We start from the raw sequence: 19959 nt of genomic DNA, 5'->3' as shown, positions 1-19959 counted from the left end.
GGGGGGGGGGGGTGGTTGGGGGAGAGCCTCCACGTAGCCAGGTGATTTGAAAGGGTCAGCAGAGGTCGGACAAGAACATGATTTTGCTCCAGGAGAGAAGGGAAAGAGGTGAGGGTAGACAATCAGAAAGGTCAGTTTGTACATGGGAGAGAGAGGCTGGGGGACAGAATGGCCCCCATCTGATGGTTTGTTTCTCTAAGAGAAAAGAGCTGAGGTCCTCTGCTAGGGGCGAGGGAGGGAGTAGCAGAGGTCAGAAACGAGGAAGGAAGCTGAATGGACCAAAAAAGAAGAAAAGGAAAAAAAAAAAAAAAGCTTACACAGCAGCACTGAGAACTCAGCTGAGCTCTTTCATTCCAGACAGTAGACTGAGTAAATGCACTGTCCTCTGCAAACTCCGGAGACCTCATGAAAATAACAGTAAAGAATAAAAAACGGATTAAAACCCTAACAGTGAAAAGCACAGGCGTAGGGCCTTAGCAGAAAGATTTGGATACGTTCTGTAAATGCAAAGTGGAAGGAAGAGTATTGATGGAAGGAACAGAATGGAAGAGCCAAATTCTATCAAGTACCCAAGGGGAGGCAGCCTGTCCACCCTGGAGAAGGTTGGCAGGGCGGAGACTCAGCTTTGGCAGGTACACAAGGACAATGAGAAGGAGGCTGAAAACGGGAGGAATAACGGTCTGGATACAGAACAAATGACAATTTCCAGCTACGACAGCCACAGCTACAGTAAACAGGCACTCCTCCTAAGCACGCATAGCAATGGTGTATAAAAGAGGAACAATGAGAGAGAAATTCACTGCCAAGGTTAAAAGAAAGGCAGTGAAATCTCCAGGTGCCAGAAATGAAGTGGGAAATAAAGCTACAGAGGTTAGGAGGGGGGCGGTGCCGCCGCAGCTTGGGAATGGCGACCAGGGCATAGCATGTGGGACCAGCGGGGGCAGAGAGGGGCCCCTGCGGGTCAGGCTGTCTGGGCAAGGATCCTCCTGGGTAAGCCTGGAACCCTTTTGTGACCAGCGCACTAGCGGGCAGGAAGCCGGAAAGAGGCCGGAGTACTGTGCCCAGGGGTCAACCGTAAGAAGCCAAAATCCCAGACCCCGGACACCTTTGGGTGTTGAGTCCAAACCTATAGCATCTGTGTACTGCAGGGCCCATCTCAGAAATGAAGAGTTAAAACCGTCTCGATTTCGCCAGCCGGTCACTGCCTCAGAGACTTAATTTGTCAATCACCCATATCACGGGAAGAAGAGGAGACACAACACTCCGTGACTGGAAGCTGCTGGACATGGCGGAACGGTCGGGCAAAGCGCCCATGACCCAGGAGAGGCAGCAGTCTACAGCGCGAGGGGAAGCCACCCGAGAAGAAACGAAAATAAAGCAAACAGCAAACTATCTCACAATCAATCTGTGTAGGGCCCTTTAAAAGATGAAGAGATTAATTTTTTAAATTTTTTTATTTATTTAAGTAATCCCTACACCCAACGTGGGGCTTGAACTCATGGCCCCAAGATCGAGTCACAGGCTCTTCCAACTGAGCCAGCGAGGCACCCCTAAAAGGAGTAATTTCTATAAAAAGGAATTAGGAAACGAAACCAGGCAGATAACAAACAAGTGTAGGTGGACGAGAAAAACAAGCCAGTAGAAAATGTAGCCAATGACATAAAATCGATGTACTGGTTAAACTCTCAACTGGAGAAAACTGAAAACAGAATGCGTAACCCGGAACAGAGCACAGAGAAATTATTTCAGAACACGGCACAGGGAGCTAAAGAGATACAAAATATGCATGTGTCACCGAGACCACAAGTGACCCACCGAGGCCCGAACATACGTTTAAAGGAGTTCCAGAGGAAGAGAACGCAGGAAATGATGGAGAAACAGTTTCTGAAAAGAAAACATGGGTTTTCCAGCAGCGGAGGCAGACCTGAGCCCTAACACTGAAGCACCGGGTCCTAGCCAGCTGCCGCAGTGTGTAGATGTGCCTGCACGTCCTTGCTATTCCCTCCGTCAGGGGTAGAGCCCTCCCCTCGCTTGCGTCTGGCCTGCGGGACTGCTTCTAATGACCAGACTGCAGTGGAAGCAATCCTACAGAGCTTCTGAGGCCAGGTTAGAAAAGGAGAATCCGTTTTGCCCGCTCCTTCTAGGGATGCTGGCTCTTACAAGCCGGCCACTCCACTGTGAGGAAGCCCGGGCCACCTGGAGAGGGTGCTGGCAGGTGTTTCCGCCCAACAGTCCCTGCTAAGGCTCCAGACGACAGCCTCACCCCCACAGACCTATAAGTAAGGACGCCTTCAAGGTGACTCTGGCCCTGGCCACCGTCTGACTGTAACCACATCTGAGCCCAAGCAAGAACTGCCAAGTGCATGGTTCTGGGGAGCCATGGGGATCCAGATAGGAACAAGTCATTGTTTGAGGTCTTTAAGTTTGGGGTGGTTTGTTATGCCGCTAAAGCTACTCGGATAATGAGGCAAACGTAGGGGGAAAGGAATAAAGAGATTTATCTTAAAGCTGGTGGGAGGCAGAGCCACCTTGGGTTCTGAGAGAAAGGGTGTCGGTCCGTTTAACTCACTTCTGCGTTGCCAGCACCTTGGACCGTATCTGATAAGGCGTCGGTCTCACTGTAATCTGCTGAATATTATAAAAGAAAACAAACCTTCAAAAAAACTAAAAACTCTCACCCTAAAATTTAATACCTAGGTCGACTCCTGTGGTAGGCCAAATCACGGCCTCCAGACACATCCTCATCGTGGCCTTAGAGCACGGTGAATATGGGACTTTCCACGGCAGAAGGGAACGTGCAGGAATGATCGAGAGTCTTGAGATGGGCAGATATCCCTGATGATCTGATGGACGCAGCCACTGGAGGCATCGTCGGAGGAGGGAAGCAGGAGCGCCCGAGTTAGAGAGGCAAGTCCGAGGCTGCTCGGCTGCTGGCTTTGAAGCGGGAGGAAGCGTTGAGAGTCAAGGAATGCTGGCTGCCCCTGGAAGCTGGAAGGGGCCGGGAGGCCGCTTATCCTCCAGAGCCCGGGGAGGAATGCAGCCTGGCGATACTCCGAGGTCAGGGAGCAAGAAGCACTTCCGACTTCTAACCCTCAGGACTGTGAAACCCCCAGCCCGTGTCCTTGGAGGCCACCAGGTCTGCCGCAGATTGTTACAGCAGCCAGAAAGCCATGCAGCCGCCAGCCAGGGCGTGGGCAAGAGCAAAGGCATTCTCCACGAGAAGAGTTTGTCCCGCGTGGACCTTCACTGAAAGGACTTGTTAAGGATGCATGCTTTCGGTCACAAGGAAATTAAATCCCGAAAAAGAGCCCTGCGAAAGAGACCGCAGTACGCACAAAAGCTGGCAGGGGAGTGTGGGCAGAAGGAAGCTTCCTATGCAGCCTGTGAGGGCGGGGCTGGCAAGGCGCTTGCTCCAAGGAGAATACGCAGCCCCAGGACTCTGCAACCTCGCTGCTGGACGCGTACTGCAGACAAACTCCCCCCGGGCCCGACAGGGACGTGTGCGAGGGTCCAGGCGCTGCAACGCCGTCCGCGGTAGCGGGAAGTCTTGTCGTCGGGTACGGTCCGCGCGGCGGGGACCCTACAGACTGCAAGGTGGCCGCTGGAGCGGCAGGCCCAACGGGACACACAGCACTGTGGGCAGATCCAGAGTGCTGAGTGGGAGGAACGGGTCCACAGCACAACGACATTTATGTAATTTAAAAACAAGATACAAAACACTGTGTATGAAGACATATGCAAAATGGGGAAAGGAAATGGGATATAAAAGGAATAAATAAATTAAGCGATGGACCTTTCACGGATCAGTGAGTGTGCTTTTAACAGAGGAATGTCATTAGCTTATCTCTCTACCCTCGCAGGCCAAATAAAAGCCAACAAATGAAAGAAAGTAAATACAAAGATGAGGTCAGGAGCCTACGAGATGATGGTAGCCAGACAGCGAGATGCTGGCAATGAAGAATCTGGGACTGGAGCCGGCAGAGACCAACATCCAGCGGGGCAGGCACAGGGGAGGGTTTCCCCAGTTGGGAGAAGTCCACCAAAAAGGGAGGCTAGGACGAGTGTAAAACGGGGCAACTGCTGGACACTTCCATCCCCCAGGACAGCCGTAGGGACGCAGACAAGAGGACTGCAGGCTGACGAAGTCATCTGTGAACGTGGTCCACAGACGGGTGACACGCAGGAATGAAAGGTGGCCCGGGAGTCCTGCGCGGGACTAGAAACACGGTCACCAGACAGGAGGAGTCTGCTCGGCTTACGATGTGCAGCAGTGTCGGCTGGGCGGCTGTAATTTCGGGCAAATAGGTTGTAATTCATAATTTCACGGTGTCACGGAGCTGGCTGAGATGAGGGGGTTTCGGCCCTGCAGAGGGGCAGAACCACTGGGCCGCAAAAGCTCTCCTTAACGAGCTTTGGGCAGGCGGTCCCTTCCGCTTCTCGGACAGCGGCCTCCTCCACGTCCAGATTTTGCAAAGAACCGTTCTCTTACTGGAGATTTTAGAAACAGAAGGAGGGAAACAAACCCAACAGCATTTCTGTTCTCTGAAGATGTGCTAGGTAGGTGCACCGTTTTCTCCCTTGTTCTACAGACCACTGAAGACCCTAGACCGGATTATCAAAATGGCCACATCAGGGAAAAAGTCAGAGTTTTGGCTGCCTTCCTAATTTCTTACCAGCTTTCCAACAAAGGGAGTCAGCTACTTTCTTGATAGCTACGAGTCCGCCTTAAACAGCCTGACCTGGGACTTCAGAGCAGGGGTTGGAGAACAGAGGCCAGGGATGGAGAAGCCAACACCAGTGCCCACAACTGAAAAAGTTACCTCACAGTTTCCACAGCACCAATGTGCAGGAAGCCCTTTCAGAGTCCCTAGAACGGTTTCCAAAGAGGCCATGAAGAGCATCATAGCTCCGCGGGTTCCTGCCTTGAGCCCCACACTTCGGCCCTCCTCGAACTACAGAGAGGAAGGGCGATAGGTTTTACCAGGGATGCTCTGCTGGGCTCAAGTCAAGAGAAATACACACACAGCTCATTCTTCTCCATGAAACAAACTCCTTTCGCCTTCACTCAGTGTTGTGTTAGCACGCGGGCAAGGCTGGTCCGTACAAGCAGAAGGAATCTCGCGCTCACGCTCCTGGAGCAGAGGGTGGCTCACCAACTTCTAGTCTGTGTGGAAGCAGGTGACAGAATGAGAAAAAGGGGGAAGAGGACCCAGGAAAGGCATGTGGACAGCAGGACAAGGAAAACTGCATCCCATAATAAGGCAACCAGGGCCCACATTTGGGTGCCAGTGTAGACTAGGACAAGATTAGCAAACTTCTGTGGGTCTCCGTTTTCTCCTTAGGAGGGTGTAATACTAGCAGCGGTCTTGTAGAACCCTGGTACAGATGAAACAAGACGTGCACACACCATTGCCCATCACTAGCGGATGCTCAAAGTATGTCCAGCATTTGACTTTAGGCTTTAAATCCTGCTTTGCCTTCAGAGGTATCTGTTTTTAGTCCGAGAGGGGTAATGTTTACTCTGAAAATTCAGAGAATGTTCATACCATCAATATGAACAGGTTTTTAAAAATAAGCTATCAAGATTGCACTGGGGAAACAAAAAGACCACAGTGGTAAGTGGCACCTTGTAAGATTGTCTGTCTTCCTCTCCCGGATGAGCGTGGGAAGTTACGCGCCATGCCAGGCCATGCCTCCTCGCCTCCAGAGCCCCAGGGTGCCCGTGTCCTGCTGGATTCCAGGACAGTCACATCCTTCTCTGCCCTCCCTCCTCTAGCTCACGTGACCCTCGTGAGTGGACAGAGCAGGGCGGGCTCTTCACAGCGCGAGGCTCCCCCTCAGACCCCGGGCTCAGCACCGCCACACTGTGGGCCCCAGGAGGAGGAGGTCAGGTGTGAGGAGAAGGTGCCAGAAAAGTTGAGGTTCTCTCCTTCATTCACCCTGCAGGAAGAGAGGTGAAGATGCCTGGAGAGGCTCTCGGCCCACGTCGAGAGGGTGACTGAAGGACACCTCCTTCCCTTTCCTGTCCCCAGGCACTTGCTGGGATCAAGACGAGCAAGTATGCCGCGGTCCCGCACCCCATCCATTGGTTCAGTGGCTCATGGAAGGGCACATGGCCTCCGGAAGTTTCCAGTGACTCTGACACACAGGCTGAGAGCCGCCGCAGGACGGAGGGGCAGACGGCCCGTCTCTCCGGCACTCCGATTCACAGCAAGTCTACTGGTGCAACGCTCAAAGCAAACAGACCAGCTGGGCCAGGAACACTTACTGCTCAACAAATATCCACATGCTCCTTCACCGTTCTCCGTGCCTCTGTGGTTAAGTGGCGCACCTGTCCGGTTCTGGCCGACGGTGAGCGGGCTGGGTCCCCTCGAGGGATGTTCTAGGTGACGGGGCCCCCCCGAGTGGCGACACGGAGCAGAGCTCTGTGCTCTGCCACGTGCTCATGTCCCCACATCTGTGCTAGACACGCAGTGCACGCAAGCAATAAGCCCTTCCGGTGTGCCACGCCGCTGAAATTTGGGGAGTTAATTTGTAACTGCTGTGTTACCTACCCTTATCCTGACTAACAGATCAGCCCCGCAAAGGAAGAGCCACCTGACACCCCCCACGATAGTGGCTGGAAGGAGAGCCCTGGAGCCAGACCCTACTGCTCTCAGCTCCCTCCTTCTTGGCCAGATTAGGGCTGGGAGTGCTAAAACAGGTGGTCGTTCTCTCTTCCCTCTCTCTCCAAACCGTTTACGAGTTTAACCTTAGCTAACACCGGCCATGTCTTTTTCATATAAAGAAACTCCTAAGAAGAAATGGAACAAATAAGATGTGAACAAAATTCCATCAAGGACAAAAGAGAAGACTGTGTATGACTACGAAACTGTTAAAGCCGGGAGATGCGGATCGCTGCCCATAATCCGCTTTCTGTTTAATTTGATAATTAAGGAAAAACATAAAGAAGAAACACATGCCCAGCATGTCACTGCCTGGATTTAGCCTCTGTTGATGTTCTGGCATATTAGCTTTCCTTCCACATATATATTTCTACCTATTAAAAGTTATACAAAAGAATACATTCATTTAAAAAATAAAATTTGGAGGTGCCTGGGTGGCTCAGTCGGTTAAGCGTCTGGTTTCAGCTCAGGTCATGATTCCGGTGTCCTGGGTTCGAGACCCACGTTGGGCTCTCTGCTCAGTGGGGAGTCTGCTTCTCCCTCTCCTCTGTGCTCTCTCTTTCTCTCTCAAATAAATAAAATCTTAAAAAAAAAAAAACAAAATTAGAGCACCGTGGAAAAATTTGAGTACCCTTTGACCTACACTCCCAGGTACTTGCTTCCCCTCCTCACCATAACTATTACGAGATTGGTTTATATTGTTCTGGTCTATTTTAAATACATGCCCACATAGCCAATGTAAATTTATACACGTATAAATTCATAGTAAATATAAAGTACCATTTTGCAGCCCTGCATTTTCCATATCCAGACACCGTGGTCAAGAAAAGCATCATGGAGGGGGAGGCAGAGCGGAAAGAGCTCAGATGGGACTCAAAGCCAAGGAAGGCAAATCGGAGATGAATCTTTATTTAACCTACATAAGGTCACAACAATTTCACTTCCAGAAATATCTGCACTGTTACTGGTTTTTAGTTAAAAATATCAAAGAGATACTGACTTAGCATATAACAGGAGACAATTCAGACCAAGTGAATGGCTGCTTCAGAGACAGACTGCTCTGTACACACCAGTGTGACACTAGAAATCTCATTTCCTGGTAGAGGTGGGCAGCCTACTAGTAAATTTGAATGAATGAGCAGAAAAAAGTACATAATAGAACACACAGTCAACTTATAAAGTAATTACTCTAACAGGCCCTTTGGCTTAACTTCGATTCTTCTTTCCAACTCCTTTAAACATGACCACCGATGGGACAAGCTCCCTGGGAGATAACACCAGGTGAAAACTGAAGGTGGAATTGGTGTGGAGAGCCAGTTCAGTATTTAGAAACTGGCACCAATGGAATTTAGGACTGATGGCTCTAGGGGAGGACCCTGAGGTCCTAGAAGAGGACGCTCTGTGAATGGCCCCGGCTGGTGAGGTCATGGGACACATGCATGACCTGTGTGCTGCACACCTGCCTAAGTGACACAGCCCTGGACCCTTCCATGCTCCTGGATCTCTAGGAGGAGGACAGTGGCAGACACAGTGCCGTCCCATTCCACTGGTCATTAGCACGAACCTGAACGTAGCCTGCAGGATTTCAGCCTCATCTCCCTGAAGCAGAAGGGGCTGGAAACTGAATTATTGGCCATGTGGCTGAACTCAGTCACGCCCGTCTACATCGTGAAATCTCAATAAAAACTTTGGATACTGAAGTTTGGGTGAACTTCCCTGGTTGGCAATACTCTGAGTGTTGCCTGAAAAGGAGGTAACACCATCCAGGATTCCACCTGGAGAACACGACAGGAACTTCTGCATTTGGACCCCTTCCAGACCTGTGCCTCTTCATTTTGGCTGCTTCTGATTTTTTGCTATAATAAACCTATAATCTTAAGTTAAAAAAAAAAAAAAAAGTGGCCCAAAGGAAAATATGACAGGATTGTCACTTTGAAAAGCTTCAGTGTTAATGGTCCTCAGAGAGCACAATGTGTGAAGGAAATTTCTTTTTACCTGTAATCCTCCTTTCCCAGCTTCGTTTCCTTTCCTCTCCAAAGGCTATATTACCAGGAATTTGGGCTTACTTCCAGTTTAGGAGGACAAGGTGAGGGGAGAGGAAATGGGCACTGCAGCATTCTAGAAATTTACTCGTCCTTTTTCCTGGCCAAGGAGCCGAACGGCAGCCATTAAAAATCTGGAGCTGAGTCCTCATTTATATTTTAAAAGACTTCAGCTAAACTGGGTATTCCATTTGTATTACATGAGTCTTATGAACACAGAATAATGAAATCCCTTCATAAATGTAACACCACATTCAGGAATCAAGAATAATTGGTTTGGAAAAGACAGACTTATCACTAGTGGAAATACTGCCCCCTTCCCCTGCCCCAGCCAAGTCAATTAACTAACACTAAGGGTTTTTAAGACGTTTAGAGGGAAAGCAGAAGAAGTAGAGAGGGAGAATTTGAGATTAGGGTGACTTTTATTTAGTTCAAGACAGTGTGTCTTCTAGTCTCTTGAATTTACTGTGGTGATGACCGGAGACTCAAAGCAGAAGTCAGATCCCAAGGATGAGGAAGATGACGAGGAGAGGCTGATGAAATTCATTTCCAGACGTGCTGAAAATACCCAGGTGGGATGTGGGTTATACAGAGCAAACTCCCACCACCACGTTAGGTCATGAATTTGCAGAACTTCCTGAAGAATTTTTGCAAAATCTCAGAAGGAACTGGTATGGCCTGATTTTGATTCAAGTCTATGACTCAATGGGACGCAGGTTCATGAGCCTGTGGTCACAGTGTTACCAGAAACTTTACCAAACTGTCTGAGGAAAGCACTGATCATTTTGGCTACACGGCAGTTGACCTAAACGCCTAGGTAAGAGATGGAAATAGTGTGGAGAAGCTGGACCTACCCTCCAATGTCCCTCCTGTGGACTGCCCTGGTGCCCTCTGTGCTCTACCCTCCCTACAGCAGTGTAACAGCCCGCCATCACCACAACCTGTTGGCCTGCCTGTCTCCCCAGCACCCTTCCAGCCAAGGACTGTATTCTGTTCATCCCTGCAACCTCTCTGCCCAGCACAGAGGAGATGGCTACTCATGTTCCTGAAATGAATAAATGAATGAACGAAGAGCCGAGTGCTTCCTTTCTAGGGTAATTAACCCTACCTTGCCTAAATGAAGCCCACTTCTTTAAGTGTGAGGAAGTGAGTGGCTCTATTACAGAGCATGCAGAAATAAATGATTATCTCATTTAATAACAAGCTGGGACCAATGATAAAAATTGTCTGCCTGTTGTTCCTTAGTTACTGCTCTGGAAAGTAGCCCAATCTGTTAACTGACATTAAAGATCTAATTTAATTAAATCTTGAGCAAGGCTTAGAAAACCGACTGAGAGCACTTTGTTTAATTACAGGCGGAGGGGGGCAAGCACCAATCCTATCGATCTGGTCAGTTCAAATTCTATACAATGAATGTGGGCAATGGGAAATAAATAAATAAAACGTGGCCCCGGTTGCTTTTCAGGCGAGTCTGGTGAACTGTGAATTCAGACCTGCTCTAAAGACAGCAAAGGCAAACAAGCCATGCGTCATGTGGCATCACAGAGATGGAAATGAGACTGTACCTCAGTCAGTCCAAAGAGGCCCACATCGCGAAGAACAGAAGAAAATGAACCACAGAAGACAGAGTCCTCCTCAGGGAAGTGAAGTCTGTTGGGTGGTGGTGGGTGGAAGTGATCCAACATTGAAAGCCTAGTAAACTGGCATTCGAAGGCGGCCAGCAAATTCTACGGGACCCACAGTTAGACTGAGATACAGAGAAATAAATCATGGGTAGGTCTACACATGCCTGAGGACATTTCCACTTGAGGAAGAGACACAAGTTCCTCAACATTTCATGATGCGGACGTAATGGAAATACAGACTGCATACAACAATATTAACTACAAAGCGTAAGAGGTAATACGTGTGATCAGAATAAAGGCTGTCTCAGTGCTTTTTGAGTATTAACTGATGTTCCTGCCTGGGACACTATGCTTATTCCCACTTCCTGGCAGAGTCACCTGAGGTACGGAGAGGTGAGTAACTTGCTCAAGGTTCACAGTGACCTGTAGGTCAGGCTGTGACCCCAGGTACATCGTAACGGTACCACGACATTACACTGTTCCTAACACTGACCTCCAGAGCTGGAGAACGTCTTGCACAGAAGGAGGGACTGGCTCTTCACCCTCTGCTTGTCACAGTCCAGGCCTGTGTTGTACATTGGTAACTCAAGTTTAGAGGAGAATGTTTATTCTAAACCAGAATATGCAACGACACCTAAGATCAACGTTTCCTTCACAAAACATGCACCGTCAGAATGTGCCCGCTAAGAGCAAGCACGCCTAATCAGGGCATTAGTCCTAACAATCGGGGAGTGTAGCCCAGGAAATTCCAGGTGGCGTGGGCCTCAGCACTAAGTACATTTCATCAGCTTGCCCAGATCAAGTCTTTGCTGACTGGGGTGATTTACACCTGCTGACGGCAGTGTGGAGAAAGGCATCCCGTACAGCTGGGGACCGAAAAGAAGCTTAGGCACGTGAGTGCAGATAAAATCATGCTCAGCTAGGAGAGGTAGGAATGCTGGCCGTTTCATTATGGCATTAGCCACAAAGGAGGACGAGTTCAAAAGCAGTCATGTCTTCCACATTCCTACATAATGGCGACCACGACAACTTGTGTGTGCATTTAGGACAGACTGACGTACACATGCGAACCTGAAGGAACACAAGGTACTTCCAAGGTGTTCCTTAAAAGTAAGGGAGCGAGAGCGGTGGCGAAGGATGCGGGATCTACCAGAGGTACTTCGCCCTCTAAGCCGACTTCATCTGCGTACAGAATCGCCAGTCAGAGCGCAACTAGAAAGCAAGCTGCTGATATTGCCAAGATTGAGAAAGAGAGTAAAGCAGGCCCAGTAATTTAAAGTGAAGTTCAGAGGGAACGTTTCTGATGGAAGAATTCACTGCTCTACTCCAGACTGATCACAGATCAAATTCACAGCCAAACAAAGAAGTACTGTGGGTTCCTGAGGGAAAAAAAAACAAACAACTCCATCTTGAGAAAACTGAGTGCTTTAACGATTCTGCCAAACAGGACTCTGCTGAAACATCAGCCCCTTTAGCAATGGATGTATCTCCTAAGCAAGTTGTTCTCAAAGCTGCTGCAGGCCTTAGAACATCTGGTACATTGGGGTGAATGCCAGGAGTGACACACACACACCATAACCTTAATAAATGCACTAGAGGAGAGGACAGTTCACATCAGACTCATTGCAGGTAAGTGACAGCAGGTATCATAAATTCAAAGAAAATTTTACAGAAGAAACTGCAGAGGGGAAAATTCTATATATTTCTGCAAATTATAAAATATTATTAGTCTATCTTAAAGGAAGAACATTTTAATTGAGCTTGGGAGAGATGTGCACACCCTGGAGAATGGTTTGAGGATCACTGTGCTGATATAATTTTGCCATCCACTTAGATTCCAGAGAATAGTGTTTTTTAAAATCTTACCTGCACATCTCAGCACTTTCAAACTACCCCCTTTAGAGAACGACTTCCTGATCAGAAAGCATGGAGAGTCCCAAGATTACGAATGCCACAAAATTCTTGGGGCTGCCCTTGGCTCTATATGTTTGTTTGCCTTCCAGCCCCACAGCCCGGGGGAAAGGCCGGGCCACATCGGACTTGGCACGCTCACCCGCCTCCGGAGCCGGTCCCGCTCCTCCCGGATGGCGTTCATGGTGGCCTTGGTCCTGTTCAGCTCCTCCTCTTTGCTGCACAACATGGCGGTCAGGCTCTCATTCTCTTCCCTCAGCCCGGCCAGCTCCTTCTCCCAACGAGACCGTTCTTCAGCCAGGTTGGGATACAGGTCCCGGCCAAGTACCCCCTCAATCTCCTCGACTGTCTGGAAAACACAAAGACAAGCCCAGTGGGTTCCCTGCGAGAGAGGGGAGGAAAGGATGGGAGCGAGTGTGGACAGAGGAGTGGGTTCTACCACCTTTCACTGCCAACAGTAACCATGACTACCCCCAAATCACCCTCTCCCAATTTTCAGAGAAGGCTCGGTCACTCGCCTGGGTCGCAGTCTGCATCGCCCAACAGTCCCCAGAGTCAGAACGACACAGTCCCTTCAAGGGATGTTTGTCTATCTGTGGCTCTAACGGCCACGTCCACACAAATGCTTCAGTCCTCCGTCCACGGTCCGGAGTTGCATATAACCAGACAGCAAGCCTGTTAGCGGGCTTCACAGTCCAAGCGTGAAGTTGCAAACAGCATACAAAAGCTGACTTGAAGTTGCCCAAATTACAGGCCTCCCGTGTTGCAACTCCGAGACAGCAGAAGTCACGTCACCACTTCCAGCTTTTGGTGTCACATCAGAATTCAGAGGGTGTGAATGAGGTTCAGTCCCAAGATGTGAAAGACAAAAATAAACCTCAGTGACACAGAAAAGACGAAGCTCATTGTGGATCCTTCTAAGACAGCAGGGATTTCATTAATTAATAAGACGGCTATGAGCTAAAAAGAATAGAATCTTAATAGTACTTGGAGAGATTTTTACAAATTCATTTAAAATGTAGTATTAATGGAGAAGAGACATGCATAAAATTAGAAGAAAAAAAAAGGAAGAAGTAATTCTGCTTGGTTTCAGAAACTATTCATTCCCATCCACTGCCCTTTGGCATAGGAGGCGTAAACCTACTGATATGGAAAAAAGAGGGAGGAGTGCCACGTAGGGCAGAAGGCAGATGCGAGGAGAAACAGGTGGTCTCAAAAATGCAAGAACGTGAGGGGATTACACCCTTGGATGCCCACACTGGTTCTGTGATGAAGAAGTTACCCAAGTCTTGCCGCCACTTTCCACACGTGGGGCTTCATTCTTCCCCTCAAATCTGAGGCTCTTCTGCACCTCAGCCCTGCTCAAGGCCCACTCCGTCCCTCACTGGCTGGCAGAAACCCCCGACCCCCTCCTGCCCTCTCAATGCTGAGGCCAGGGCTAGCACCCAAGGTGACATTACAATCAAATACAGGGCCTGGGAGACTCCAACGAAAGAAATACCAGCAGTTGCCTCCCCAAACCACATCAACTATGTATTTATAACTGAGGTGAATAAGATGGAAAACCAGCTGTGTTATAAATATGAATCATGGTTACCTCGAGATACCACAGCTCTTTTGTGAAATCCAGGATTCCTGTGGATAGAAACTTGGGCCTAGTGTCGAAGAGGTTTTTCAACTGATGTGTCACATTTTCCCTTTACATAGGCTCCTCCCGGACTTTTCAGTTTGAATGGCTATGCCTAGTTTACTGAGCGGAGGTGAAGTCACATGCAGATACCAGAGGCCCAGTATCAACAGGCCTTGGTGTTCCCATCACTCACGAGGAGTCTGTGCAGACGTAGCACATTCCTCCCTCGCGCTCCCCAGCCACCAGGACGGACGGCTGTGGAAGGTGTGGCTGAGGCCTGTCCAGTGTGCTCAGACAGATGACTCATGCAGGCCCTGAACTTCCCTCTCGTTATAGCACCATGAATGGGTAACTTCTGAATTAATATACTAGAGGCCTTAAAGCTTAAATCAAACTTCCAATTTAACCCTACAGCTCGCGAGTGCTACATGACGGGGCCACACTAAAATGATATGGTTCAAAACTAGCAGTCTGAGTTTTCAAGGAAATCGTCATTTTTGCTGAACAGCTAATGATCTTGACTGCTGACATAATGACTTTTTTTTCCCTCCCACATGATTCAGCCCGATAAAAATTTATAGGGCTCCTACCTCTCCCTGGAGGTCCAAAGTACAGTATGGTTTTCTTGAAACACTCATTCCTAACCTGTATTTGAGAAAACCACGCATCAAAAGAAAGAGATCTGACCATTTCCCTCATATGCTGTCAAAGAGCCGGACAGAAGGTGGGGAGCGTATACCTTGATGGCCAAGTCACAGTGCTCACTGGCTGTGGTGAGCTGCTCGATGTGCCTGTCCACTTCGGCCACGGAGAGGCTGCAGCTGCTCTTCTTCCTGCAGCAGACGACATTCTCCAGCCCCGTCAGCACCCTCTGCAGCTCTGAGTTCAGGTCACTGCAATTATCTGGGAGGGAAGGTGGGCACGGTGAGTTAAGCAGGCAGGTGGACAATGAATGCTCTCCATTTCACTCATCATGAGGAGCCTAGTTGGGTAAAATGGAATGGCAATGGAGCTTGATATTCTAGACTTGAATGCTATGGGGCCTCAGGAGTCTCTGAGACTTAGAGGCAAGGTAAAGCCTTTACTAAGGAGTTTCAGACCATGGTCACTTTCTAGACAGCCATGCCACGCTAAATGCTCTAGTCTCTCACTGGAAGGCAACTATGTCTCAAGTTCTTTGGTAAAAACAAAGAAGGGTCCCAGAGGAGGCTGTTGGGACTTCAGAAGCCTTCTGGGCAACCTTCCTCCTTAGCCATTCAGACAAGTATAGACTCCAGAGAGAGTTTCAGCAAAGATCTCAGAACTTAACAAAACAAAAAGGCCCAGAGTGAGCAGAGACACTAGGCATCAAAAAACAAAAACAAAAACTGTAAAAGACAGTCCTTGCCTTCAGTGAGCTTATAATCAGGACTTTTTTCTGACATGACCAATCGACAGGCTCTACCATTGCAATTTAATCCACTTTTCCATCAGGGGAAAAGTGAACTCTTCTAATGAAGTTCATATTGTTCTCCATGTAAAGGTCTTGTAAGTCACTCTAATAATTTGATTCTGACTTAAAAATCTGGCTTACTTTTCCAAAAAAAAAAAAAAAGAAGAAGAAGAAGACAGAGAGAGAACAGAGGGGTAGAGGGGCAGAGGGAGAGAGAGAATCCTAAGCAGACCCCATGACTCGGGGCTGGATCTCGCATCCCTGAGATCATGACTTGAGCCAAAATCAAGAGTCAGATGCTTAACTAACTGAGCCACCCAGGTGAAAATTCTGGGTTACTTTTAATTGCTGGACCTCTAGAGCCTGGTCTGGGAAGAAAAATTAGTTATAATCTTCGTACGAACTACAAATATTTTAGAAGATAATTCTGCTGGGGAAAAAAAATCCCCTTAAAGTCAAACACAAATAACTTGCTATTTTGGAGTATAGCAAGACAGGTGTTAAGCAACCTCTCAAAGTGCATTCCTCCCCTACATCCCGTCTGACTCCTACATGAACCAAGCTCAACGTCTTCAATTTCTCTTCCTAGTTCCTCCTCCCTTCTCATCACAGCTTCCATGCACTAAAACAGTCCATTGCTTTTGGTGCTTACCTTTGGAAGACGTCAAGAAACTCAGTACTACAGTAACAGAATATATCAGAATCTTTAATCAACCTTATTTGACTGCCTGGATCTCCAAGTTACCTGAATCTAGAGAGAAGACAGCCTGAGGCTTTCACAACAAGCAATGGACCCAATTATTCCCCTTCCTCACACCTGTTCCTTCCCATATCTGTGAATGGCACCGCCATCCACTCAGTGATATTCAGGTTATCTGTGAGGCAAGCTTCATTTCCTTTTGCCTCACATCTGAAACCCAATCCACCTTCAAAACTTATCCCCAAAGGGACCTCTTCTTACCATCTCCACCGATACCATCACAGTTCAGGCTACCATCATTTCTTCACTGAACCACCCAAACAAGCTCCCACCTCCACTCCCCACACTGCAGCCGAAGTGAGCTCTCAAGGACTTAAGTCAAGTGTTACTCCCCTTGCCCAAACCACCTAATGGCTTCCCACTGTCATTCAGCTCAAGTCCAAACTCCTCACCAGAGTCTGTAAGACTCTGCATGATCAAGACTGATGATGTTCTCAGCCCAGGTTGCACTGTGGAATTTTCTGGGGAGCTTTTATAAATTACCCATGTCCAGGCCCCACCCCAGACCAATTAAATCACAGTCTCTAGGGGGTGGGGCTTGAACACCGGGAAAATTTTTGAAGTTCTTCAGATCATTCTCACATGCAGCCAGGGTGAGAACCACAGACCCTGTTCTTGCTTCACTGCCCACTTCCCCCTCACTCGCTCCACTCCGTTCAGACTCCTGACCTTCTCTCCATCCCTGGAGCGTGCCCATCGCCTGTCGGCTCCAGGGCCTCCTTTTCCTTTCCGTTTCCTCTGTCAAGACTGATTTCCACCCAACTCTCCACTTACTCAGGTCTCAGTCAGATGCCACCTCCTCACCAAGCAAAAGCACGGGGTTCCAGCTCTTCCTGCTCAGTCCTTACCCCATTATCCTATCTTCTTTGTAGCAATTACCACTATCTGATCTGACTTGTTTATTACCTCTTCTCTAGTGAAATGTGAGCTCCATGAAGAAGAAACTTTGATCTTCCTCACCACTGTATCTCCAACACAGAAGAGTGTAGGGGATCAAGAAGTATTTTTAGAGGGCAAGTATGAAGCTCACATCGATTACTGAAGAAACAGACAGACCGGAAACACAGACTGCCAGCAGCAGCACCTTTCACATCAACCTTATGCTTTTTGTCTTCATCACAGACCATGCCCTGAGCTGCTAACAACTGGAGGACACTCCCCACTGCAGAAGGCCCTCTGGAGAAGGAGTACAGGTGCCCGCCCAACTCAAGACAGGGAGGTCCAGAGCATGTCGCGGGAACTCTCTCTGGCGCACGCTTAATTCTAAGTAATAATCAGAGAAGTTTCTCCCAATGATCATTTGCCTCGAGGTGCAGGGTTCCTGGTACAGGAGCTGGAGTTCACATACACTCCTGAATTATTTGCATTAGTAAGTGCTTATGAGTGGGATGAGGAAGAAAGATGCCTCTATCCAGCCATTCCATCTGGATTTCCCTAGCACAGCTCCACCTGATACAGTGATCACACTGGACATGTCTGCCCTAGGCTCTTCTGGCAGGACCTGAGAGGTGGAACCAGGCTGTATACCGATGATGTTGGGCTCCAAGGAACAGGGGGAGGGTGTATAGATCTGGCCAGTACTTCTTTCTCATTGCTTAACCAAACAGTTGCTGAGTCCTGGCCTAGAAGCAGGGTGCAAAAATGGGTAAAAGACTCTCCTCAACCCTGAGAGGCTTACAGATGCACGAGGAAATGTCACAGTCCCTTCTCTCAGCTGTCCACCCCGGGGAAAGTGACCACAGAGAACACAGGGCGAGTACAGGGTGGAGAATCAGGAGGTGAGGAGGGTATGTAAATTAACGTCCAGACTGGAAACAGCTGAGCTTCTTCCCTTTGAACCAAAGAGGGCCATTAGTGCTTTCTGTGGTCTTAGGAAGGCAAATGTCTAAGGCACAGGTTGGATGGTGAACCCCACACGCTCTGCCTGCTATCCACCGAGCTCTGCACAGTGGTTTTACACAAGTCCCACTAGTGGTCGGGGGACGCATGGCTGTCTTTTTGTCATTCTTCAGTGTAGGAGGACAAGGTGGCTAGGCCGGCAGGAGCAGCTGTTCTGGGTTCCCCGAGTGCTGCCCCGCAGAACCAATCACTCACCACCACTCACCCCGAGCATCAGTGCTGCTCCATACAGGGTGGAATTAGCTTTCAGAGTCTGTGCCATATTCCTCTAGGTACCGCGTTGGAGTAAATTCTCAGTCCCTTCTCCGGACCTACACCGCTCTGCGTCATCGGGCCCCTGCCGAATTAGCTTTCAGAGTCTGTGCCATATTCCTCTAGGTACCGCGTTGGAGTAAATTCTCAGTCCCTTCTCCGGACCTACACCGCTCTGCGCCATCGGGCCCCTGCCGAATTAGCTTTCAGAGTCTGTGCCATATTCCTCTAGATACCGCGTTGGAGTAAATTCTCAGTCCCTTCTCCAGACCTACACCGCTCTGCGTCATCGGGCCCCTGCCGAATTAGCTTTCAGACTCAGTGCCATATTCCTCTAGGTACCGCGCTGGAGTAAATTCTCAGTCCCTTCTCCAGACCTACACCGCTCCGTGTCATAGGGCCCCTGCCGCGGGCGACAGCTTCAGCACCACAGCTTGAGGCAGTGGGAGTCTCCACAAAAGGCAAGAGAGATTAAGGAACCAGAGGGCAGGACCAACTGAGACAGGCACCAAGTATTGGAGACTGCTCAAAAGGTGCCTCATTTACAAATCAAAGCCACAATGAGATATCGCCTCACACCCATTAGGATGGCTACTATTTACAACAACAACAACAGAAAATAATGTGTTGGTAAGGATATGAAGAGAAAATTAGCATCCTTGTGGCCAACTGGTGGGAATGTAAAATGGTGCAATCGCTGTGAAAAACACTATGGCAGTTCCTCAAAAATTAAAAACAAAACTACCCTCTCCTCCAGCGATCCCATTTCTCAACCCAATTTCAAAAAGAGTTGGAAGTAGGGCTCAAATAGAGACCTGTACACCCACGTTCGTAGCAACCTTACAACACAACAGTCAAAGGTGGAAGGAACCCGAGCGCCCATTGCCCAATGAATGGAGAAACTAGACTGTGGCCTACATACGCAACGGAATGTTATCTGCCTTCAAGAGGAAGGAAATTTGGACACGTGCTACCACATGGATGAACCTGGAGAACATTGTACCAGAAATAAGCCAGTTCCAAAAGGACAAACATGACAGGACTCCCTTAGATGAGGGATCTAGGGGAGGCCTTACCAGGGGTTGGGGGATGTGGCAATGCTGCTTAGCAGACACACGGTTTCTGTTTGGGAAGATGAGAAAGTCCTGGAAATGGGTGGTTGTGGGGGTGGCACAACTCTGCATGGACTTATGCCTCTGAACTCCACACTTGTCATGAGCGTGACACGGAGGCTGACCCACTACGGCACCTCAGGCCGTGCCGTGCCGTATTTATTTAAGAAAGGTGACAGCTTGGCCCCACACGCTGATGACAAAGGGGAGGCCCTTCGTATAGGGTACACATTCTGTTAACGGAGGTTATTGTTATCCTTCCAAAGAAGAATGCGAAGTAGCCTGTAGCAAACACCCGCACGTAAGGGGGAAACACAGTGACTGGACCCAGGGAAAGGCCAAGGAGGCTCACACAGCTGCCGGGGCTACCCTTCCACTTAATCCTGAGCTTCCTGGCAGCCAGAGCAAAAATGAAACCTCTCCTGTCAGAAAGCAGGAAGCATTCTGGTTTCCCAAGAGAGACCATGTGGTTTTCGCAACAGAGGCTAGAAGATTTTGGGTATATGTGGTGTAAAGCCATGCGACTGCCAGGCTCCTCAGACCCCGTCTCAAAGAGAGGCAGATCTCAGATGGTTTCTTCCTATGCTAACCTTCCATTAAAATGAAGCTGCGGGCCGTTGAAGCACAGCGT

The 19959-nt window shown here is 48.9% G+C and overlaps 1 protein-coding gene across 1 annotated transcript in view; it reads right to left on the bottom strand.

Annotated features, from left to right (window-relative positions):
* Positions 1–19959, bottom strand: part of MCC (MCC regulator of WNT signaling pathway) — a 246686-nt gene that overhangs the window by 51651 nt on the left and 175076 nt on the right. Inside the window, exons 5-6 of the mRNA XM_008704936.2 lie at positions 14613–14776; positions 12386–12592 (exon numbers count right to left, since the gene is read on the bottom strand). Of these exons, the coding sequence (XP_008703158.1) occupies positions 12386–12592; positions 14613–14776 (371 nt within the window). The remainder of the gene's footprint in view (positions 1–12385; positions 12593–14612; positions 14777–19959) is intronic.

The sequence above is a fragment of the Ursus maritimus genome, unplaced genomic scaffold (assembly GCF_017311325.1).
Source record: "Ursus maritimus isolate PB19 unplaced genomic scaffold, ASM1731132v1 scaffold_5, whole genome shotgun sequence".
Taxonomy (NCBI): Eukaryota; Metazoa; Chordata; class Mammalia; order Carnivora; family Ursidae; genus Ursus; species Ursus maritimus.
Note: the sequence above shows the minus strand (reverse complement) of the source record. Positions and strands in the feature narration are given on the sequence as shown.